This window comes from Pelodiscus sinensis, chromosome 32 (assembly GCF_052426305.1).
Source record: "Pelodiscus sinensis isolate ZL-2025 chromosome 32, ASM5242630v1, whole genome shotgun sequence".
Taxonomy (NCBI): Eukaryota; Metazoa; Chordata; order Testudines; family Trionychidae; genus Pelodiscus; species Pelodiscus sinensis.
The window spans coordinates 10491382-10517228 of NC_143083.1; the positions used below are offsets into that span (position 1 = coordinate 10491382).

Here is a 25847-nt window from a genome sequence, read left to right on the forward strand (position 1 = left end):
TAGTCAAGTCCATTCAAAATATTGCTGCTGGGTGAACCTTCTTGGTACATCACCTCTCTGTGCCCTATATGGCCGTCTCCTCCTCCACCACTTCAAACAGCATCTTTGCTTTTTAGTACTGTTCACCATTTAGTCCCACTCTTTCCTTCAGCTCTTACTGTCTTATCAAGCTATTGACTTTGCCATCACTGGCATGATGAAGGTGATCTTAACTTGGCTGACTACTCTTCCCTCCAGCACTTACCAGTTCTTTCTTACAGTGTTCCTGTACATGGTGTGTAGGGATAGGGAGGAACTTCCCAACACAAATGGTAAAGCTGCCAAATGTTCCCTCTACTTGCTCCTACATTTCTACTTTTGTGATGCTTCCAAATCACTGTCAATAGATAGATTAAAAGGTGAGGTGAGACTTCCAGTTTTTTGCTAATTTGTTGTTGTTCCACCCACTTCATATTGTCCACTGTCATGTTCTATCTGATGTTTAGCCTATACATTGTCTGTTTTCTGTCTGTATAGTACTTGCATGATGGGGCCCTGATCCTTGATTTGGTTGCTAGGTGCTGCCATAATAAACAGTTGTGTTTCAGGTTTCCTGAAAGCCTTGGTGATAACTATTTAGTTTCATAGATAGCATGGCTAAGAGAGACCATTAGACAACCAGTCTGATCTCTATATTGCAGGCCATTAATTTCCCACAGTTGCACCTATTCTTAACCCTAAAATTTCAGTTAGTATAAAATATTCAGGACTCAGATTAAAAGTGAAGAGAACAAAAGAGACTAAGATTTCCACCAGTGCCTGAGGCCCCTAAAATAGCTAGATGATGATGGGCAGATGATCCCAGAAGGTGAGCTATACCCCATGCTGTAAAGGAAGGCAAAACCCTCCAAAGTCCATATAAATTTGAACTTTGGATACATTTTTCTCTAACCCCAAACCTGACCACCAGTTTCTCAGGGACCAACCTGACCCTGAGAAAAGCATGCTACCTTAAAGCACTGATCCATCCCATTCAGCATCTACTTTCCATCAGTGTTCCCTCAGTGTGAAGAGCCCTCGCCCCTGTAGCACTGAGCCCTCTCAGCCCCGCTATATTGGTGCACAAGGCTCTGGGATGGGGCTGGAAATGAGGGGTTTGGAGTATGGGAGGGGGCTCAGGGCTGGGGTGGAGGGTTGGGGTGCAGGGGTGAAGGCTTTGGCTAGGAATGTGGGATCTGGGATGGGGCTAGAGATGAGGGGTTTTGCATACAGGCTCCCCTGAGAGCAAGGGCTCCTCCCAGTGTTGCCTCGCTGGAGCAGTTAAGAGGCGCCTCTCTGCCAACTGGGTTGGGCTGAGGGAGGCGTGCCTCTCCTCCAGCCACAGCTGCTCCATGCATGGCAGCCATGAGCTCTTGTGCCAGTCTTATTAAGCAGTCATGTGGCCGTGCAGCTTAGAGGGAATTTAGCTCTCCACTTGTGGATAGTCTCCAATGTTTCAAAGAGAAGTAAGTGTGGTGGGAGACAGAAGAATTATTTTGCTGACTCAGATTTGAAGTCCCATGGAGGTAAGATTAGGTTCAATCTTGCTGTTATTTGAGCACCTTTCTGCTGATGCCCTTCATTACAATACCTGATACATGGAAGTGCATTTGAGGATGGGAGATTGACATGCCCCCCATGAGGGCAGAGGAGTGGACTGGATGATCTCTCAAGGTCCCTTCCAGTTCTAGTGTTCTATGATTCTATGATCCACAGTTGTGCCTGGGGACATGAAACATCAATTCACAAAGTCATGCCTGGCCTGCAATTTGCTTATTGGATATTAATGTTGACTAGTCAATATCCCCGCCCCACCCCTCCTCCCTGGTGCCACCTCTGTGGTAATTCAAAGTGGCATTCCTGGAGCCTAGGGTCAGCTGGGATTCTCAGCTGACTCTGGGCTCCCTGCAGCATTTCCCTGGAACCTGGGATCAGCTGGGAAGTCTTATCGACTATCGACTAGTCAGTTAACTGCATTTTAACATCCTTAACTCAGCTACGTGATTCCAGCAGCCGCATGCTAATCCTAATAGGGATTTAGACCCAATCTGTTTTTTACAGAGCCGAGGTCTTGCTTTCAGTCGCATCAAAAAGCCTGCTCCCAGGTGACAGGGTCCAAGACTTGAAATATCGCATGGCTGGTGAGGTAGAGTGGGAAGATTTAGCTGATGATAGCATGCTTTGTGAATCTGCTTTGAGTGTCTAATAAGCTTAGGACTTATATGGGCAGTTATTCTCTGGGAAGTATTGATTTCATAGCTTTCAGGAGGCAAACATGAGGACTTCATGAGGACCAATCTGGTGTCAATTGCTTGTTAAGATAAGGTGGTTCATTTAAATATTCATGAATGCTTCCCTTAAGCATTGTGTACACTGGGAAGTTTACTGTACAACTATATCAGTATAATTCTAGCACTAGTTTTGTTGGTATAACACAACCTCCTGTGTGCACACACTGTTTGTGGATGTGGAGTGCTTTTATTTGTTTTAGCTTAAATTACTTCCAAAGAGACAAAGCTAAGTTTTGACTTTGAGACAGTTGACTCTTTTGGGTGTGTGTGGTTTTTAAGCAATTGTCCTTATGGTGCTCCCTTCCAGCTCTGTGCACGCCTATGTATTTTTGATCAGACATTTTTGGCGTCGATACCTGTGTCATCTGTCCTTGTATTGTGATCAAAATGCAGGCTGTGGACAGACTTCACCTGACAGACTTCCCTCCCCCCCTTCCCAGAAGGGGGGGTGGGGTTGGGGGTTAGCCTCCTTCAGCCATCCCTTCAATACCACTGGGAGTGGCTATATGGGGCTTCGGTGATGCTTTTAAGGGTCCAGGGATTTTTGTGGGAAGTGGGTAGGATTGATATTTTCAAAACCCCAGGCTTCAAACCCTGCCAGACCTGTTGTAAGTCTTTTCCTCTCAGCAACAGACATTCCAGCTGCCTCTGCTATCTCTGAGAGTCTTGTATTCCATATTGACACTGGCTTTTAAGAGCAGATCTAGGAAGCTGAAAGAAGCAGGCTCAAGTTACTCCTTGTGGAATAATCCTTGAGACCTGCTACCACTTCAGGGTCCGAGTACCCTCTTTTTATTGCCCACCCCCTGGAACATTGGCCTCAGGGTTCCCTATTAACTTCTGTGTCTCCAGTTCCAACAAGCAGAGACCTGGAGACAGCTTCAGAGATACCCTGACACCTTAAAAAACATTGAAAACCATGTCTATAGGCTCTGGGCATAAGAAACATATAGATTGCCCAGCCTTACCATCCCTGGTATTTTTGGCTGAATTGCAGCCTGCCACTCAGTGCCCTGCTTTGCCAGGACTAACCAGATTCCTCCTGTAAGAGGACTTTCAAGTGTCTGAAAAACTTGATTCCCCTCTACTAAGAGGCACCAGGAGGGATCATTTGCTGGTAATCTTGTACCCTCTCATGACTGACTTCTGGGAATGGTGCCTCTAGCCCTTGCCTCACACATGTTGGAAACGTGGTGATCCCTCCTGGGACTTGGAGATCTCTGTGTAAATTTCCGCTACCTTTTCCATTTGATACTGCCTATCTCCTGCCCCTGTTGAGATGACTTTGTCTGATTAAGACATCTCTTAGGATAAAGATGATGAAAGCACGGTGATCAGGCTGGGTTCCAGGATGCGGTGGGAATGGCAGCCAAGATGATGAAGTGCCTTCCATCCCTTTCTGACACTCAGTGTCAGGGTAGCCAGCTTTCCTTCTCCGTTCCCTGCAAAGTTTTTCTTTTTGAGGACCCCGAAATGGAACTTGCACTTTTCACATGTGTGCTCAGAGTTGGCCCAATTATCACAACTGCACCCATAGAAACAAAGGAGAATAGGTTACTTACATTTATGGTAATTAGAGTTCTTTGAGGTGTGTATTCTTATGGTTGACCTGCCCTCCTTACCCTCTTCTTCAGAGTCCTTGCTTCTGGCTGGATTTTGTGGTTTGAGAAGAAAAGTGGAGTGGCATCATTTTCATCTTCCCCTATGTGTCCTCAGATCAAAGCATTAGAATGTATAGGGTACAGTAGGTGGAGGCCAAAAACCTGTGATTTAAAGTACATGGGTGCACATACATCTGGAATGGAGCACCCACAGGGATAAACATTTCTAAGAACTCCAGTTATTGTAGAAGTATGTAATCTCTCCTTTCATAGATGTCTAATTGCATCTCTCCATGGCATGAGCCTTTATGTGTGGTACTGGAGGACTCTTCTTAGTCATAGGGCCCACTTGTTGCTTGAACCGTGGTAGAAAATCTTTTGACCATGATCAAGTCTGTGCTGCCTCAGGCACGAAGATAACTATCAGCATGCTTTTGTGTGTGATCTTCAAGCTACATCAGCTTGGCCTCAATTTCTAGGATGCATTCCCTATCAGACTGTCAGTACAATGATGGTTGCCCTTCATTTGAGAGGATTTATTTTCTTCCATCATCTGTTTTTGTTCCTTTCAAAATGTCCTAGATTGGAGAAGCTTGACACTAACAATGCCCTGTGGGGATAATCTTAAGGATTGCTTTTCAATTGGTGTATCTGTATGCATTTTTTACATAGACGTGATTAAGAGATCTCTTGATCCACCTACTTGCCAAGGCTTTGTCTAGATTAGAATAAAAGGTATGATGCTAAAGTGTTTTTGCTACAATGTGCTAACAATTTTGAAAAGCAGTCTAGATAAGGCATGCTGCATTTTACAGTTTGGTAGAGTTAAAGCCTAAAAAAGAGCCTAAACATCAACTTGAACAGTATAACATGTGTTCAAGTATTCACTGCCTTTCAGAAGTGTTGGTTCAAACACACGCCTTCCAATTCTAGTCTAGGTAGGACTCAACAGAGAAAATCCTGTATGTGGCATATCTTCTATTCTTTGGCATTTCCTAATTTTTGAGTGCTTGATTTGTAATATTTTCCAGTTTGAAATTCACATGTTGATGTATTAATAGTTTTTAAGGTTGGAAGTGACTATTATGATCAATCAACTGTGACCTCCCAGAACACAGACCACAAAATGTCTAAGTAATTTTTGTTTGAAATAGGACCATATCTTTAGAAAAAAACTCCCATCTTGACTTAAAAGTTACACCATCAGTAAATTGTTCACGTGGCTAATTATTTCCATTAAGTATAAACCTTCTTTCCAGTTGAAATTTGCATAGCTTTCAATTCCTGCCATTGGCTCTTGTTAGATCTTCTTTTTTAGACCTCTTTTTAGACCTCTTGTTAGATCTCTGCTAGATCGAAGAGCCCATTATTTGTTCCCCATGTAGGTACTTGTAGTTTGAAATCAAGTCTCCTCTTTGCCTTCTCCTTATTAAACCAAATAGATTGAGGTCCCGGAGTCTTATCACTGTAAAATCTTTTCATCATTCTTGTGACTCTTCTCTGAACCTCCTCCAATTTATTAACATCCTTCTTAAATTGTGGACCACAGAACTGGATATGGTATTCCAGCAGAAATCACACTAGAGCAAATAGAGAGGTAAAATAACCTCTCTGCTTCTGCTTGAGATTCCCATTTATACATCCAAGGACTGCATTAGCCATTTTGGCCACAGTGTTGGACTGGGAGCTCCTGTTCAGCTGGTTATCTACCATGACCCCCAAATCTTTTTCAGAGTCACTGCTTCCCAGGATTGAGGCCCTCATCTTGTGAGTATGGTCTACATTCTTTGTTCCTTGGTGTATACATTGAAATATAGCTGTATTAAAACACATATTAATTGCTTGTGCCCAGTAGCCCAAGTGATCCAGATCACACTCAATCAGTTACCTGTCCTCTTCATTGTTTACCATACACCCAATCTTTGTGTCATCTGCAAACTGTATCAGTGATGATTTTGTATTTTCTGCCAGGTCTTTTTTCTTTTTATTTGATAAAAATATTAAACAGTGTAGGCCCAAGAACTGATCAGGACCCCACTAGAAATGCACCCTCTTAAGCCAATTTCTTAATGTTTAATGTGTGCCCTGTTAGTTTTATGTTGTTCTAGGTTTTTTTTAATCAAAATGTCATGCAGTATGAAGTCAAATGCCTTTATAGAAATCTAACTATATACATCATCACTATTGCCTTTATCAACCAAATCTTTTAACAGTATGAAGAATATTGTTAGGCTCTGTTTTCCATTAAATTTCCGTTGATTGGCATGAATTATGTGTTACCTTGTTTATTTTTTTTATTTGAGTTCCATATCAGCTGACCCATTATTATATTGAAGGGAGGGACTTTCAATGAGGGATACTCTCTTGTGCCTGTGTGACTTTTTTCTTAGTAACTTTTTTCTTGACTACAGTAACAAAGAACAATGTCTTTATGCCGTCAAGCTTCTGTGAACCTTCTGCAGGAAATTCTGATTCAGAACCAGGTGAGCTTTCTAATCTCTTTGCCTTTTTCAGCAAGCTGTTATGGTTTGTGCTGGTGATCCAGAGCAAGCTAGTTAACATTTTAAAATTATGCCCTTAGCTGAAAGAACGTAAATTAGCTGCTAAAGCTCATGTCCACTCATGAGTAGATTGCTCTTTTTAGTCATTCGAGGTGGCTTGTCTTTTAGGCCTTGCAATTTGCAGATATAAACTGATTGTTTAGGTACAGTTCCCACTTTGCAATCTATCTGAACTTCAGGTGAAGTGGAATGTAATTTTCCCAGTGCATCATTGTTTTGCACAATGAAAGGTGGTATGATCCAGGTTTTATAACTGTTCCTTACTAGCATAATAGCCTCTTGTCATGTTGGGTGTGTATGGTCACAAATCTAATCCACAAATCACATAAACATTTCATTATTGAAAAGAAAATTTAATGTAGCTGTATCATGTGACTTTTAAAAATGTCTTTAGGAGTTGGTTTTAATTTTACTTCTTTCTTTTCAGTTTATCAGACTGTTCCCACAGCCCCATTTCTTTCCTCTCTTTGGAACATGGAACTTTGCCCACTCCTGCAGTAATTTACAGCATATGCTGTCTTTAGCACTTCCCCAGCTGTAGAGTAGAAGCCTGTACACATGCGCTAAACAGTCTTCGTGGTCCAGTGCCATTCCATTTAACTCCCAATGAAGACTCTCAGACAAACACTACATTAAGATAGAGTTAAGATTTTGATTACAGATCAGTAATTTTGACTAAAGATTGTATTTGTTCCTAAATTAAGATCTATAAATTCAGGTAATTGACTTACTCTTATACAGTAAAACCTGTGTTATCCGGCATGCTCAGGGATTAGGGTGTTCCGGTTATCTAAAAATTCTGGTTATCTGAGGGTTTCCATCAACCTAGGAAAAACCAATGGACAATAGTAAAACTCAATTTTTTAATATTGATAGTTTTGTGAGACCAACTGCCTCACACTACATTTCTATTTTGAGTTAAAGATGATTAGTACTTAAATAAAAAATTGTTAAGCCAGTCATGGTAAACCAAGCCAGGCCTTTGCGCCTGAAGATGTGACAGGACAATGCCAGTTAACAAAGTTTTCTGGTTAAGAAAGTGCCGGATAACAAAGGTTTCACTGTATTTGCAAGAAAACATTTTAATGTAAATTCTTAACTTTGTCCTTTAATAACACCATTCAGTAACCATTCAATTATAAATTAAAATTAACATAAAATTATACATTTTTAAGTATTCAGGGTCCTAGATTAGATATAAATGATGTTAAATTAGATTTTGTCTTTCATCTTCATGGTGTCCCTACAGGACAGTCTTTAGATGTAGTCTCTACAGAAGATTTCAGTGAATTTTAACTATTAAGTAATTTGAAGAGATACAGTAGTATTACATCTGTTACTGAAACCATTTGAGATGAGAAAAAAGACCTTAGGTGCTAATTTTCTTAAAGAACCCATTTTCAAATAATTAATTTTGATTTAACAAATTTACTTACAAATTTCTTAGTAAACTTATTCTGTATTCACAGTAAATTGTAAAGAGAATCGTATTCTTCATTAGTGACAGAGAAGTTGAATCCCTGTTTTAAGTACAAAATTGAATCTTAATTCAGCTCCCAAATCTGCCCATATTAATAATGGGCAGAATGAAATTTCTGAGTGCTGGTACCCAACGCAAAAGCATAGGGTGATTTCTATAGCCTCCATAATACCTGCTACCTCCTTAGCCTTATTGCTATTTTACTGTTTCTGTTGTACACAATTTGTCATACACAATTTGCAGAATGGTGAAGTACAAAATCACAACAAATTGATCATTGAAAAAATCTGTTTCCTTTCCCCAGCCATCTTTTTGCACTTCTTCCCCTCAAAACGCATGCATTTTTATACTCCTCCATTTGAGAAGAACAATTTCTCTTTCAGTTAATCTTTTAACAATTCTCTTTGTGGTGACCAGCAAGGGCTGTTGCCATCTCCGTAGTCAGGTACTTGTGGGTCTGGAATCCAGGCCTATGGTGTTATCTAGTTGGAGCTTTATGCACTGTGCCTCACCACAGATGTTTCTCCTGCTGACTAGCAGCAGACTGCTAATTCAACATCAGTGGATATAAAGCTTTCTGTTCCTCCCATCACTTGTTTGAGCAGTGAGTCACAAGATCTGTTGCTTCCTATAGCTCTATGGACAAGTCCCTACCTCTTTGCTTGGCTCCTACTCCTAGTTTCTGGCTCCTGCTACTTTGCCTTGCTCCTTGTTGTTTTTACCATGCCTAGTTCTCCACCCTTGCCACCATGCTTTGATCCTAGTTCTTGTTTCCTTACGCTAGCCCATGCTGCTGACTACTTCTTTGACCCTAGGTGTTACTACTTATTCCATTTCTGATTCAATTCTTGGCATGGCTCTAAATCTGACTGTTGGCGTGGCTTTGAGCTCTGGTTCTGACTTTGGCCTGAGTATATCATTGGTTCTGACCAGTGGTTCAGGTTGTTCTTTTACAGACTCTGACAGCTTGCTCAAATCCTTTTGGTCTCCTCACTGCTGGATGCTTGGACTAACTATGGACTCCTCTTGGGTGCTTGCTCCACTGTGCGCTAGGGGCCTGTGAGTCTGCAGGACCAAACTCTGTTATATCCAGCATGGATTGGGATTGAGCCTGCTTTGAGCAGGGAGTTCAACTAGATGACCTCCTGAGTTCTCTTCCAAACCTAATCTTCTATAGTCAACAGCTGCCGATGGGGATCAATATACATTCTATTGGGAGCCTATCAGCCCCGATAGCATTTCTGAACGTTCCCATTGGAGAAATCTGTAGGACTGTCACCTGGGCCTCACCCCCACATGTTTACACAGCATTACGTGTTACAACAAACACATCTTTTGATACCCTGTTTGGTCATTTGGTATTTTCATCTGTTGCAACTTCAACTCCAAAGCCACCTCCTTCCGTCAGAGGGCAACGCCTCTGAAGTCACCTAAATAGGAACATCCGCAGAAACACCACTCAAAAAGGAGAAAGTTACTCTCCTTGTGCAGAAACAGAGGGTCTTTGAGGTGTGTGTCCTTATAGGTGGTCCACTATTCTCCATCCTCCTCTCTGCTTTTTTCTGTCAGATTGCAGTACAGGGATTGAGTGGGCGTTGATTGGCCAGTGCTAGTTAATCATCTGAAGTGCCACAAGACAGGGACTTTGCATACGGGGCCCGACCAGACATTGCTACTATAAATTTCCGACTATGAGCGCAGGTGTGCATTGACACCTACAGTGGCCCAGTTACAGGGACACACATCTTGAAGACCCCTCGTTAATGCATGTGGTAATTGATTTAAGTAATCCCCCAATATAACTCTTAATCTATTGTGCAGTGTTCTAGGTCAGTGAAGATGAGAACAATTAATTTATGCCCTAAAATATGAAACTTGATTGCCTTTATTTGAATGTAGATACCTCTTGATGCCATAATTTATAAATAGAAAACTATGTGTTTTGTAGAATCTGATTCGACATATATATTTCCTTCCATCCCATAGCAGCAATTGCCTTCATAGTATTGCAAATTTGTTAGTCTTTTCTGCTTGTAATACTCATTGGTTTACTTTGTTGTTCATTTTCTAGTTCAATTTTTCAGCCTTTCAGAAGGATCTTTTCCCTCATGTAATAGTGTTTTAGCAAATTGTATATCACCAAAGTGGGGCTGCAGAAACCAAAGACTGTTCACAGCAAAATGTCCTATACAGGCTACTTCTACAAGTTTAATTGCTTCTGGGCTGGGAACATGACTAAGAGTAGGTCTTCTGTAACAGGAAAGCATGTCGCATTTGAATATATTATAAGTGGGGATGTATGTTTCTGTTCGCTGTGAAAATGAGTAAACTTTGTGCTATATTGGGAGAAAATGGGCTCTGAGCAGTGCTTTCTTGGACCACACAACAAATGAAGACTGGTCTACACCAGAAAACTAGATTGGTTTAACTATGGGAAAAATCCACAGCTCCTGAGCAATGTAGTTAAGGTGACTTCAGTCCTCATATATGCTGCATTAGGTCAATGGAAAATTATTTGATAGTACAATTATTATTTTACTTAATCAGATTTTTCATTGTGTGGTATCTTCCTGAAAACAATAAAATGTTAAATTTATATCTGGCAACAACTCCTAGTTTGTCCCTTTTCATTTAATTTTTACTGTCCAAGCAAAGATTGTGTGTGTTGTTGAGGAAAACAAAATATCATTCCCCAATTTGAAGAAAATTCCATTTCGCAGCATTTTTTTATATTAGGCATTTCTGCTGCTGGTTGATATTTCATTTAGAAAAGTGTGAGCTCTCTTTGGCTTGTGTGTGAAAGTACCTTCTCCATTTTCCACTCAGAGTGCTCAGTTCTTTGCATTCTGCTCAGTCCCATGTTTTGGCTACATGCCTCTAGGAATCTAAATTCTTACATTTTGTATTGTACTTCTAGAGGAAAAGAGCAGTGGATTCCGTCTGAAACCACCAACACTTATCCATGGCCAGGCACCCAGTGCAGGTAGGTTTCTGAGGCCGAGGAAAAGCAAATTAAATAAGGACCTTGTCTTAGTCAGGGATTTCTTTGAACTACTCTTCCAAATTGGAAGGATTCTAGTTTTTGTTTAAAAAAAATTGTTTTGTATATGTAAATATGTGATGGGAGAAACAGTGCTGTTACAATTGATGTAGGAGTGTAAAGAAATAAAATAGTTTCTTTCTCTGTTAGTGGAAGCCACGATCTGTAACTTAAACTGTTTTGTTCTCAGTACAAACAGGAATTTGTAAAATATTACTAAAGCTTGCTGTTTTCTCGTGATTTGTTTTGCTCGCTTCTAGTGCTCAAAAGCCAATTTGTGCAAATCAGAATGTGGATATGTTTGCAGGCATGGAGGTAATCAAGATATCTAGCAGTTTCCTTACTCTCTATCCAAATTCAGTACATCTTTTTGGATACGTTGGAAAGTGATACACTTTCAGTTCAAGTGAGAGATTAATGCTAAAGGTGACAATTTTTTCATAACATTTTAATGGGCCCAAGTGTTCCCTTTTTTGTCTTCAGAGGAGAAACCCTAACTAATCAGGGGTTTCCATAGACTTCTGGATTTGATCCAGTTGGATGATGGAAGGAGGTTCCTAATTTTTTATTTTACGGTCCAAAAGTGAATGGAAGAATTGTAGCTTATTGTGGTGTTATACCGTATTTGAAAAACTTTACTTTGACTCCCAGAACCAGTCAGGTTTAAATAGAACAGTTTGCTATATTAGAGTTTTCAGTAAGTTTCAGTTTACAGAGAGTGAAAAGTATTTCACCCTCCACAACTTATAAGAATTCGAAGGGAAAGATGAGACCTAGGGTGTGGAGCTAGGCACTGCTTTTAAATACAGTTGGGAATGCAGGTTCTCTGCACTCGGCTTTTAATTGAATTTTCCGGCTTTTATTCTGCCTTCAGTATTCTTTTAATGTAGCTTTTAGTGGCAAATGCAAACTGTTTAAAGACTAGGAACAAAACAGTGATCTTAATCCTTTCTAAATTACTTTTTTTTGGTGGGGGGCGCCGCCGAAACAGGAAATGTCTCTCCAGGGAACAAATACAATATAATTTTAGCTTTGTGTCACTTCAGTCTTAGGGTGCCTCAGAAACATTTAAGGGGAAGATAGTCTAGATGTTGAATTTTGCAGCTAATGTACTTTTGAGGGTCCTAGAGAAGTTTGCTTTCGTTTTTAGGTCTCCCAAGCCAGAAACCTAAGGAACAGCAACGAAGTGTGCTTCGACCTGCAGTTTTGCAAGCACCACAGCCCAAGGCTTTTTCACAAATGGGTAATTCACGTTCCTCTCTTGCTCTATAATATGCTATGCACTTTGACCATGTACCCATAATGATGTTGGGAAAGAAAACCAAAATGGTAACAGGCCTGAAACTCTGACTGGAACTCTGAACCTGGAAATCGTTAGGGTGACATACAACTGTCACATAAGAAACAATTCACAGTGAGTCATTCAGTGTTTGTGTAGTAAATGTATCTTGGCATTTGAATCTGAAGTATCATCTCAGGCATATGAATCTGATTTTTGTCTCATAGCCACTAGAGATGTGAAGGTTTAACCGGTTAATCGGTAAGCCTCACCCTTAACAGTTATCGGTTAAGGTTAACTAGTGGAGCTGGAGTACCTCCCCTCCTGCTGTGGGCAGGAGACTGCGCCAACCTCTCTCAGGCACCACCATGGGCAGTGGATGCTCCAGCACAGCCTCTTCCTGTGGTGGGTCCAGCCACTTCGCAAGCAGGGGCTGCTCCAGCTAGAGTAGCCATGTGGCTGGGAAGACAGGGGGAGTGTTCCAGCCCAGTGACAGGCAAGGGGGGGCTGCTTCAGCCAGCTGGACTGGCCCCCCTCCTGCTCTTGCCCTTTAATTGGTTAACTGGTTTAAGATCCATTTAAGATCCGATTAAACAGGATCTTACATACCTAATAGCGACAGACCCTGGAGTATGCTGATGTAAAATATAATTGACTTGATGAATAAAACACATAAAATTTTTGAGTCATAAGCTTGCTTCATAAGTGCATTATGAAACTGATCGTATAAAATGCTAAGGAAGATTATAGGCTGATTAAAATATGAAAATGTTTAGTGTGAAAATTTTATAAATACATTTTATAATGGTACCAAATTTTTTTTTATTTATATTTATATATATATATATATATAGCATCTTTTTAGAGGTTCCAGTGGCTTGGAAATTTTCCAACTGCAATTTTCCATATTAATTTGGAAAGCTGAATATCCTTTTGAATGGCTTTCTAAATCTTCAGCATATAACATTCTCATTACAGTTCCGAACAGTGGGACCAATGGTGTAAACATCCCACCAGACTCTATGGTGGAAGTCACATCAGAATCAGTAAATAACACAACACTGAAAAATTCTGACGCTCAAGACCAGGTGAGTTTGACAGTGATTTAGATGGTCAGCAGTATATGTGCCTGCTCTGCGGTGATGGTCTGCTTCTTGCAGCCTCTCTCTGATTGACTTCCTACTGCCAGGCCTCCCCAGGCCACTTTCTCAACCAGTTTGTGGCAAATGCCCCATCACAAGATCCTTAGCTGCATCTGACTCAGATGGAGGGGCTAAGTATTTCTGAGCCAAATCAGAGGACTTTGCTACCAAAAACTCAATTGACTTGGAACAGGAGGTCGATGTCGAGGTTTAAGCTTTTACCACTGTTGTCTTTTGGGATCTGTAAGTACTCTGAGCCCATTTTGGTCTCTTAACTTTTCCTTCAGATCCCTTCACTGATTCTGATCCCAGATGCATGGAAGATAAAGCCTCTTTGTAGTATGAGGGCCCAAAGTCTATTTTCCCTCTCCTTACAATCTCAATGAGTGAAAATGCTAAAATTAACACAATGCAAAGGAGAATGTCTTTTCCCATGGCATTTAAGGTGTGTGACGTGTATCAGAACCAGGAAAATTGAGTCAGATGAGGGAAGTCTCAAATGTAGTTCCACAGGAATATGTTCTGGGTCTGGTGTTTTTAATGACCTCAGTGTAGGTCTTGCAGATAAGACAAAACTAGATGGAAGTTGCCAGCACTTTGAAGGATAGATCTAAATCCAGAGGCATTTTGATCCATTGGAAAATTCAGGAACGAGGTGTACAGCTAGTTCGGATTAGGAAGCCTAATCCGAACTAGCTAGTTCGTGCCGCGTGTAGTCGCGCGGCACGCAGTTCGAACTAGCCGGCATTTAAAAATGGCGCCAGCCGGCATCATGCAAATGAAGCCCGGGAAATTCAAATCCCGGGCTTCATTTGCAACTCCGAATGACTACATTACCCCCCTAGTTTGAACTAGGGGGGTAGTGTAGACATACCCTAAGTTAGCTGACCAGAGCTAGTGCAGCATGCAGAGAGAACACACACAGTGTACAACTGACTGTGGGTGAGGGCAGTGCACAGAGGCCCCCCTCCATGGGATGCGTGCCATGCAGACAAACACAAGCTGGCCCCTGCAGCCGGCTACTTTGAGCAGCATGTGGGGCACGGTAGGCAAGGAGTCTGTTCCAGGGTCTCATTCAGCCATGGGACATTGGCAGCCCAGAGGATTGTGATGGGCCAGACCTGATCAGGGCTGTGGGTTTAGACAGCTGGGTAGCTGATGCCAAACTCTGAAACTCCCTTTTCAAAGGGGCATAGTAATAAAATCAGATTTTATTACTAGATGGTGCTTGGTCCTACTGTGAAGTCCCTTCTAGTTCTAGTATTCTATGATTCTGTGAAATCTTTCAACTGAGTTGTAAGTCCAGCAATCATCATCAGAGCTGAGAGATGGAGTGGAGTGAAAGGGAACATGAGGACACTCATAAAATGAAAAGGAATGTGTCAGTGTAGAGAGGAGGGGTGCTTGACAAGGCATCTTGCCTGTGCTGCATTGGAGGTCAACCCTGAATCGGCTCATTCTGCAGCTTGATTAGAAGCTTGAGCATCTCTGTCTGCTCATCCACTCAGTTGCATCCCTAGCAAATGTTTGGTTCTTTTTTCTCTCCTGGAGAACCTCCCTAACGTAACTTTTTTGCTGCATCTTGACCTCTTTCTTATCTGCCAGAGGCATTCTGCTGGAGTGCATGCGGTGAACTTCAAGGTCTCCGTTGCTGTGAACAATACACAAAAGGGGGATTTGTTTAATTCTAGCGCAGCAATCAAATATTTAATTGCAGTACCTTTTGCCACATATCACTGACCATTGTCAGGCACGTATTTTGCAAGCACCCAAAGCATGGTGAGTGCTGGGTTTGGGGGGCTGGGATTGTGCACACAGACAAAAGAATGTAATCATTGCAGGGCATGTGGAGCAGCTTTGCAGGGAACTCATTCTAAAACTATCCCACACTTTCCCACAGGTGAGTATCATTCTAGCAGGCATCTCACTGCTGAGGGTAAGCCGGGCAACCAGGGTGCACCTCTTATGTGCCTTTGGCTTTCACCCTGCTCCATATGGAGCTCATCTATGTGTCTCTTTGGTCCCAGGACGTGTCATTTGCAGAATGGCTAAGTGCCCTACAATGGGGAAGGCACAAAGCTGCACTGCCATGGAACCTGCAACAGAGGGTTAACAAGTACCTCCAGGAAGCTTCCCAGAATATTTATCTGGAGGATTCCACTGAGATCTCAGTATGCATCAGCATTCTGCTTGGTCATACCGATTAGCTGTGCACGGCAATGTCAGCTCTCACAAATACAGCCAGTCGTCCATTTTTCTATTCTCTGTATCCACGTCGGCACTCCACAGCCACTTACCCTACATCTTGTCTCCTGCTTCCTGCTCCCCAGAGAGCACCTTCTGAGACTGACTGCACGTCAGGTGTGGACAACAGGGCAGACAGCCAGAAACTATGGGGCAACCCTTCTCGGAACGCCACATCCTTGTCTAGCTCAACCTCTTCATCAATTACTTTATCCTCCAGGTTAGATCCTCTTTCTGCTGCCTCTCTGTCCACCAAAGTATTCATGGGGCTCTTGGTGATGGAGGTGGAATGACTACCGAAGATAGCATCCAGCTCCTTATAGAAACAGCAGGTCTTTCATGCAGCACTGGAGTTATTGTTTGCCTCCCTCGCCTTATAAGCCTGCCTCAGCTGCTTTATTTTTGCTCTGTGCTGCAAAGTGTGCCAATCATAGCCTTTTTTGCACAAGCCTTGAGAAATTTCCTCATACTTTTCCCAGTTCCTATGGTTCACTAACAGCTGGGACTGAATAGACTTTTCCCCATACACTGATCAGATCCAACAGCTCTGGTGGTCCAAGCAGGAGAGTTTTTGGTCCCATAGCCAGCCATGATCACCTGGGAAGATGCCTTGAGAACTCTCCATGCTGAGCCAGTAAGCAGGAAATGGAATTTAAAATTCCCAGGACTTGCAAAGGGGAGGGGCAGATTGATTACCTTAGCTGCAGAGTAGCAAAATTAAAAACCCTTGGAGGAGAGGTGATCAGGAATAGTTGGCACGGATTCACCAAGGGCAAGTCATGCCTGGCCAACTTAATTGCCTTCTATGATGAAATAACTGGCTCTGTGGATATGGGCAAAGTGATGTATATGAAATACCTTAATGTAACATGATTTTTGATAAGATCTCCCACAGCATTCTTGCCAGCAAACTAAATAACTTATTTGATGAATGGACTATAATGTGGCTAGAAAGCTCACTAGATCAGTGGTCCCCAACGCGGTACCCGCGGGCGCCATGGCGCCCGCCGGGGCATTTGTAGGCGCCCGTCGACAACCCGGGCTGGCCCCGCCCCCCCGGTGCGCAGCGCACTGGAAGCGCAGGCCCCAGGCGCGCGGCGCTCGGGCGGCCCCAGCCCCGGGGCACATGCGGGCGCCGGTGCTGGCCCCAGGCACGCAGCTCGGGCGGCGGCGCCAGCCCCGGGCCCACGGCACAAGTGGCTCGGGCGGCCCTGGCGTGCCCCAGGACACACGGCCCCCGGGCGCCCGGCGCGTGAGTGGCCCCGCCCCCGGGCGCCCGGGAGCCCATAAAGGTTGGGGACCACTGCACTAGATGGTTGGCTCAAAGGGTAGTATTCAATGGCTCAATGTCTAGTTGGCAACTGGTATTGAGCAGAGTGCCCCATGGGTCGGTCCTGGGGCCGGTTTTGTGCAGTATCTTCATTAATGATCTGGATGATGGGATGGATTGCATGCTCAGAAAATTCACAGATGACATTAAACTGGGGGGAGAGGTAGATATGCTGGAGGGTATGTTCTAGACACATTGGAGGAGTGGGACAAAAGAAATCTGATGCTCAGCAAGAAGAAGAGCAGAGTCCTGCACTTCTCAGGCACTGCTACAGGCTACGGACCAACTGGCTTATGTAGCAGTTCTGCAGAAAAGGACCTGGGGATTACAGTAGATGAGAAGCTGGGTATGAGACAACAGTGTGCTCTTATCACCAAGAAGGCTTATGGCATATTGAGCTATGTTAGAAGGAGTATTTCCAGCAGACTGAGCAGAGTTATTTGCCTCTATTTGTCATTAGTGAGGCCACATCTGGAATATTGTGTCTAGTTTTGGTTTCCCTACTACAGAAATGATGTGTACAAATTGGAGAGCTCCAACAGAGGGCAACAAATTATTAGGGGGCTGGGGCATATGACTTATGAGGAGAGGCTGAGGGAACTGGGCTCATTTAGTCTGCAGAAGAAAAGTGTGTGGAGGGGAGGAGGGGGGGCATTTGAGAGCATCCTTAAAGTACTTGAAGGGGGATCTAAAGAGGATGTAGCCAGGCTATTCTCAGTAGCAGCAGATGACAGAACAAGGAGCAATAATCTTAAATTGCAGTATAGGAGTTTTAGGTTGGATATTAGAAGACACTACTTCACTAGAAAATGTGCTGAAGCACTGGAATGGGTTAGCTAGGGAGATGATGGAACCTCTGTTCTTGGAGGTTTTTAAGGCCTGGCTTGACAAAGTTCAGGCTGGAATGATTTAGTTATGGGTGGTCGTGCTTTGAGCAGGCAGTTGAACTAGAGGATCTCTTGAAACCCTCATCTTCTATGATTCTCTGATATGTTCCTAATTCATAGCATTAATGAAAATTATTGGAAATGAAAAAGCTTGTTTTTTTTAAAAAATGTTCAGCAAATTGATTTTAATTTTTCTAAACCTAATTTTTCTCCTTTTTTGTCTTTAGGTAATAGAATGCCAGAAAAATGAGTCTAATACTTCAGAGGATGAAAATGGAGAGAAATCAGAGCACAATGCACAGCAAGCATTTGTATTTGGTCAAAACTTAAGAGACAGAGTTAAGGTATGTAGTTAATCAGAAAAACAAAGATTATGTGACTGTGGAACTTCAATGAAAGTAGCTACATCAGGTGAAAACATCCAGAATAAAAAGCTGGTGGTTCTTCAAGTGATGTCCCTGTGGATGCTCCATAGTTGGTGTCAGGCTCGTCCTGGCACCACAGATAGGACACTTCAAGAGCAGTGATTGGGTGGGCTGCGCGTGTGTGAGCAGTGAGCAGCGCTCCCGCCTTTGAAGTAGCATGTGCAGCCTGCTTCTCCTCAGTTCCTTCTTCAGCATCCTTGGCCGTAGATGGAGCTCAGTTTTCTCCTCCTCAGCGTGCTCTGTCGGACAAAGCAGAACCATACCTTACTAGCTTAGATAGTCCTGAGGCACTCAGGACTTACCTTCCTTTTACACAGAAGAAGAAGAAAAAAAAAGCCGCCGCCGCCAGCATTTACTGTGGCACAGCAGCAAACTGGTGACCCACAAGCAGTCTCAGCTGCTTGTACAGCTACATATAACTTCTGGGAGGCATGCCAGATTCTCCTATGGAGAAAAGATACAGCAAATGCCGAGAATGCCCACAGCGAATGTATACGTTGTTTGGGGGACACACGTACCTCAGAACCAGAGCTCGCGAAGAAAGGGAGCTCATTGTGCTCTTGAAGTCTATGGATAGAGCCCTGGACCCCCATAATTATCAAGGGCTAGAGCACAACTTCTCAGGGCAAACATCCAAGCCCTTCTCCTTAGAGAACACATTCAGAAACTAGACCCTCACCAGCCTGTTCTCTCCCCTCAAGAATTAGCAAATGAGATGAGCCAGGCACTTCAGGCATGGCAAACTCTCAAGCCTCCTCTATAACGGGCTCAAAGATGCACTTGAAACAGTCCTCAAAATCAGCTACCACAAAAAGGGCACCTAGCAAGGGCCCTGTGGTGCCAAAGGCACCACTAGCATTAAGGGAATCTGGGTCACCGCAGGCACACTCAAGATCCCTAACACATTGCCAACCTACGGCACAACATTCACCTATGGCACAGAAAATCAATAGGGCTAGCTCCAGGCGCCCCCTAGTACTCCACACTAACTCGAGTTCCCCTGGGGTCACAGCTACACCCATGCCAGCAGCTCAAGTGCTGACCAGCTCAGCAGTGGGTCACAAGCCTGCATCCCATCACTGTTCCTCAGGTCGCAAAACACAAGCGCTACCAGGACATGACGGGGTCTAGGACCCTGTCCCCTCCTGAGCCTTCACCACACCACCGTTCACAATCCCCACAATGAACAAGGGGCTCACCATGGTCACTGTCCATATCGTAATTCAGTGCCTACCATGGGGATACAGGGAGCATGTTTCCTCGCAACACTCTTCTCCAGAAAGGGCACATGCACCTTATGGGGCATACAGACCACCACTTTACCAGCATCCTCCGTGGCACACTGATTGGCATTATTATGACACTCATCGCAGCTGATGGTCCCCCATCATTAGTGGGCACCACGACACACCGCCTATACCTGCACAAAGGTCACTACCCTCCATGCACTCAAATGCATCACTTTCCCCATCTGAGGGCTCAGATCTAGTGGAAGGACAGACTGAGGATGACCCAACCGTCCACCGATCTGATACAGCACCGAATGATAATTCATCCTCCGCTCCTGATGAAGCGGATATTCCAAATGACCCAACACCCACTGATGATATCAAGCAATTCCAGGACCTGTTTAAAAAGGTGGGTATTAGTCAGGAGGTAGTTTTATCAGAGGTCCAAGAGAAACCACACAAACTCCTAGAGAATCTACATCCTTCTGCAAAGTCCAAAATTGCACTGCCTTTAGATGAAGCAATCCTTCAGGCAGCTGATGAAGTCTGGCAAACGCCTGCCATGGCCCCTCCAACCAATAAAAAGGTCGATAGGAAGTATTTCATGCCATCTAAAGGTATGGACTTTCTCTACTTGCACCCAACCAAACTCCTTAGTGGTTGATGCTGACAATCAAAGGTCCAAGAACCCACATCACAAAACACATACACAGGACAAGGACCACAATGCCTGACTGTGTTTGGAGAAAAGCGTACTCTTCATCAACCTTCCAGCTATGCATCGCTAACTATACAGCATTGCCTGCAAATCATGATTTTGACAATTACACAAAATTAAGAGAACTCATGCACTATCTTGCAGAGGATAAAAGACCTATCCTCAAGGCAATCATTAAGGAGGATCACACTATATCCCATACAGTGCTGCAAATGACCCTGGATGCCGCAGACACTGTGGCTAGGTCCACCGCGACATCTGGGGTGATGAGATGTTCATCTTGGCTGCAAGCAGCAGGAGTACCATAGGACCTCCAGGCTAAAGTAGAGGACCTGCCATTCGACAAAGCAAAATTGTTCACGGTAGGTACCAATTAAGCACTTACATTCCAGCAAAGATTTGAATACTACCCTTTGCACATTGGGGATGTATGCTCCCCCTTACCAAAGAAAGCACTACACAGCCTATCAAAGGCACAGGGACATAACCTTCACTAGACAACAATAATACTGTCCCTTTGAGCAAAACCACTTCAGACCTCGAAACCAACGAAAGAGAGCCCCAACCACTCTCCTGTGACCAAGGCCTTGGGGCAGCAAGTTTGAAAATTTGGTCAAGGGTCTGCCTGACCTCCCCCCAATTACAGTACCAGGTGAGCACAATATATTTCATCACCGTTTGCCCCCCTTCTATGATCAGTGGGCAGCAATCACTACAGACCTGTGGATCCTAGAAATTGTCAGTCGTAGTTATTCTATCCCCTTCACTGCAATTCCTCCAACCTCCCCACCCTCTTCCCTCCCTCTTCAGGGACTCCTCTCACGAGACTCTGCTCCGTCAGGAGGTTTCACACCTTCTCAAAATCAGAGCCACAGAATGGGTCCCTGAAAAATACAAAGGGAGGGGGCTTTATTCAAATTACTTTCTCACTGAAAAGACGTTCCAAGCCCATCTAGAAGGAAAACACATATTGGTCATGATGGATGATATAACAGTGATGGTTTATGTAGACAAACAAGGTAGTGCATGCTCCTCTCCCCTGTGCCAGGAAGCCCTCAAGTTGTGGGACTTGTGCATAATACACTCAGTACACCATAGAGGTAGCCTACTTTCCGGGATCCCAGAACAAGTTGGTAGACCATATGAGCAGGTCTTTCTACAACCACGAATAGTCCATTCACCTGGACAGCATGAATAGCACCTTTTAACAGTTGGGAATTGTTCACATAGTCTTGTTCACACCAAGACACAACACTGAGTGTCTGCAGATCTTCTACTTCATGAATCAGAGCCTGGACTCCATCACAGACGCATTCTTCCTTACGTCTGTTCTAGTAGTGGGCAACCTGGAGCCCGTGGCGCCCTTCCCTCATTTTCTTTCCCTACTCGTTTTGTGCACTGGGGCATTGGAGCCCTGCACTTCCTCCCCCTCCCTCTCAGCACTTCCAGAGCACCATGAATCTGTAGATTCACGCTTCATCCCCGCTCCTCCTCTTCCCTTCCAGAGCTTGAATACCACAAATCAGCAGTTCACAGCTGTTCAAGTTCTGGGAGTGAGGGGCAGGAGTGGGGATGGAGCACAAATGAGCGGATTCATGGCACTCCAAAGGTGCTGGGATGGGAAAGGGAAGAGTAGGGAGCTCTAGTGCCTCAGTGCATGAGAGCTGTGGGGAAAGGGAGCAGAGAGGGGGTGTGGACCATAAGTGGAACACCAGTAGGCTGCAGGTTGCCCACCACTGTAGCCCACTGAGATGGAGGGCCACTCATGCGGCCCAATCACTATTTTCAGTTGCCCATCACTGATGTATTTTATGTGTTTCCACCCATTCCATTTGTCCACAAAGTTCTCCTGAAGGTCAGAAGGGAAGGGTCCTCTTTGATATTGATAGCACCAGCCTGGCCCCATTGGCACTAGTATACCACATTTTAAAGTACTAGGTAGGTTAGACTCTCAAGCCCATGGGATCTGCATGGGATCTAAATCTGGTGCTATCAAGATTAATGGAGCCCCCATTTGAGTTCCTAGCAACATGTTTATTACTTTACCTTTCCTGGAAAATAGTGTTACTGGTGGCTATAACTTCAGCCTAGAGGGTATCTGACCATAAGGCCCGGACATCTGAGCCTCCGCATGCAATCTTCTGTAAGGACAAGATCCAGCTTCAGCCTTACCAGCTTTCTTTCCAAATGTGTGTCTCAATTCCACTCAAATCCAGAACATTTTCCTTTCAGTCTTCTATCCAAAGCTGCATGCTAGGAGCTGAGAGCAAAAGCTCCATTCCCTCAATGTCAGATATGTGCTTTATATCGAAAGGACAAAACTGCCATCTTTTCATGGCAGTAGACAGAATGAAGGGAATCTCATCCTGGATCACATCTTATATCCAAGCATGCTACAAATTGCCAGATACCTGCCCCTGCACTTGACAGCACTCTTCACAAAGGTGCAGGCATTCTCGGCAGCTTTCCTGGTGCAGTTCTCAGTCCAGGGTATCTGTAGAACTACAACATGATCTTCAGTCTATGCTTTTTCAGAACAGTATGTGATTGTATAGCAAGCTCTGGACAGTGCCACATTTGGTAGAGCGGTTCTACAATCTGTGATGCAGTGAACTCTAATCCTTCCTCCTAGGAACTGCTTGGGAGTCCCCCAAATTTGAATCAGCACAATCAAGCACTTGAAGAAGAAAAAATGGTTACCCACCTTTTTTTAACTATTGTTCTTCGAATTGTGCTGCTCATATCCATTCCAAGATCCATCTGCCTACCCGTCTGCCAGAGTCCGCTAGCAAGGAGCTGAAGAAGCGGTAGGTCAGCAGGGCCCTATATATGGTACCATGAAGATGCAACTATGAGGAGGCACTGCAGACCCCACCGATGGATACCGCTAGCGGAACACCTTCTAGCCACTGCAACTATGCTTACACTTATGCACACGCACACCCCTACCTGGAATCAGTCTGAGCAACCCATCTTGAAGAAGAAACTGTTAACTGCCTTTAGTAACTGTTCTATCTCCTGGATAATGGGACAGAATTAAGCATAAGCATTTCATATTAGCTTCCTATTTCAGCTTTCAAAACTATCAGGAGTTCATTTTGTTTGAATATATATGCAAAGCTTCTTTTTCTAAAGCAGCCACCTAAAATGCATTTGAAAAACAAAAGTGATAACCATGTGCTTAAGCGTTGATGTGTATATATGCAAATTCAGGATTTGTGTACACAGTAAAGTTGATCACTTTGCAAAAAATGTTTTTCGTGGTACTACATTTTGAAGTCCATTCCTGTAAAAAACAAAAAATACCCATTACTGTTATACATATAAAGTCTGGGGAATTGAGTGCTGTGTGATGTTTCTTCTGAACTGCTGGATTGGAAATGATATGCTCCCTTTCCCACCAAGCCTCCAGACATCCCTGCATGCCAAATCCCTGCAGTACAGGTCCCAAGGGCATTGCACAGACAAGAAGAGAGGAGCGAGGGCAAAGCAGGCTTCTGCCTAAACACAGGCTAATTGAATTAGATTAACAGGTGTTATCAATACCCCAAGAGACAAGTTTTATGCAGACACGTAGGGTGGGTGAAGCCAGTGGGACCATATGGCTCCTATATAACGTGATAGGAGGTAGATTGGCCAGAACCACAGAGGGAATTCCACAGCCCAAAGAGAACATAAACTTGATCAGAAAAGAGAAAAGAGTTTGGAGTATAGACCAGTACAATTTCCAAAGCAGATACAGAACTGCTTGAAGATGTCCTTGGTTCTTTGGGATATATGAATTCAATACAGGGACACTGCTTGCAACAAGGAATTTGTGTCATGGGGAATACACTTTGGTCTTAATTGTTAAGAGTGTATATATGAGCATATTGTTATGAGTATGTATGTGCATGTTTTTTGAGAAAATAAGGTCTGATCTTGATTTAGCTATTGTTAATTGTGTATAAATGTCAATCTCTTTTGTAGTTGGGAGATGAAAGTGATGAATCCGCTGATGTACAGAATGCTGGGCTTCCCAGCTCTGAAGCACCATCAGCAACAAACTACTTTTTGCAGTACATCAGTTCCAAGTAAGTCTGCAAGTAAATTCAGAACAGATTACTTTATTGTATTACATGCTGAGCATTAGTAGTAGTTTTGCTTTCTACCAGAGGCAGGGTTCTGTTTGAATTGGGTTGGTACTCAGCACTTTTTTGAGGCTGCTACCTTGTTCTTCAGATTTGTAGCTTTTTGGTTTAAAAAAAAATACAGTCTATTGTTGTTATGATTACATAGGATAGCTTTATAAGATGAGGAGTGTGACAAATACAGCCTGCCTGAGTTGGCAGGGAGCTTGAAATGAATGTGACACTAAATATTGCCAAGATACTCCTCCACTGAGGGATCATCCATACTCAGAAAGCTGTTCAGGCTGCAAGGATCTGATTGCCCAATGACAGCTAACAACTAGACCACTTTCATCCCTTGAGTTTAGCTGTTAATTCCAAAACAATGTGTGACCTAAGACTTAGGTGGGTGGTTGATAAGGAGCCCGAGTTAATTGGTAGTGTTTTTTTAATAAATGAAGAAGGAATTAGAAGGAAGGAATTACACAAATTCAGGTTAGAGAAAAATGTGCATCTTATTTCCAACTATTAATTGAACAACTTGGAGGTTGTGGATTCTCCATCACACAAACACAATAATGTTGCAGTTACCTTTCTCTCACAATCTCTTTTTGGGTCAGGACCCCTGCATTTATAACAATGTGAAATTTCAGATTTAAATATTTGAAATCATGAAACTTATGATTTTTAAAATCTAGGATCATTAAATTGACCAGAATGGACTGTGAATTTAGTGGTGCATTAAGCACCTTATTAGACCTTTTGATATTGGATAAACTCTTAGGATACATTTGGTGGTGATTAGATTTCTTAGACTACAGTTTAAACATTTCAGAGGCTAGTACTCAGAGAAAATCTCCAATTATCAGAAAATATTTTTTTCTAGGATGTAGAGTTTGTCATAAATCAGTTATTGCTGCATTGCTCACTGCATTGTTACATCCTAAATCCATGGTCACCAACCAGTAGATCGCGAACTACCGGTAGATCTCAGGGGCTCTAAGAGTAGCTCTTGAGCCCTCTCTGAACTGCGAGCCTGCGCAGTACATTTACATTAGATTTCCTCATTTGAGGAGCAGCTACTCACCGAGCAACAATACAGGTGCGCATCTGCGAGGAATGGTGGGAGCTGGGAGGTTAGGAGGGCTGAAACACCCCAGCCAGCTGACTGTGGCTTTCAGCTGAAAGAGTCTGCCCTGCGCTCCAGCTGATCAGCGGCTTCCCCTCTGCACCTGCCCATGTGGAGCTTGGTGGCACCCTGGCTGAGCACCATGGCCAGCTGGCTGGGCAGCCGCTTTTCTTCGCTCCAGCCCGGCTGCCCTGCGGTCAATCCGGAGGGAGCGCGGGTTGGAGGCTTTCCTCTGTGGCTGGTGTAGGGATCTCCCTGCCCCCAACCGTGTTCCCTCTCCTCTGCCCCAAACTTGTCCCCCGCTCTCCTGGCCCCCCGTTCCTTCTCCCTTGCCCTCCCTCTGCAGAAACTTGTTCCCTGGCAC

At 43.7% G+C, this 25847-nt stretch overlaps 1 protein-coding gene across 8 annotated transcripts in view; it reads left to right on the top strand.

Annotated features, from left to right (window-relative positions):
• RANBP3 (RAN binding protein 3) overlaps positions 1–25847 on the top strand; it is a 100036-nt gene that overhangs the window by 47750 nt on the left and 26439 nt on the right. For 4 of the 8 annotated variants that reach the window (XM_075902971.2, XM_075902970.2, XM_075902974.2 and 1 more), the window contains 6 exons: positions 6322–6393; positions 10869–10934; positions 12142–12234; positions 13249–13358; positions 18101–18217; positions 24215–24318. In XM_075902971.2, coding sequence (XP_075759086.2) covers positions 6322–6393; positions 10869–10934; positions 12142–12234; positions 13249–13358; positions 18101–18217; positions 24215–24318 — 562 coding nt within the window. The remainder of the gene's footprint in view (positions 1–6321; positions 6394–10868; positions 10935–12141; positions 12235–13248; positions 13359–18100; positions 18218–24214; positions 24319–25847) is intronic. The other 4 variants (XM_075902972.2, XM_075902976.2, XM_075902977.2 and 1 more) reach the window with 1 other exon arrangement.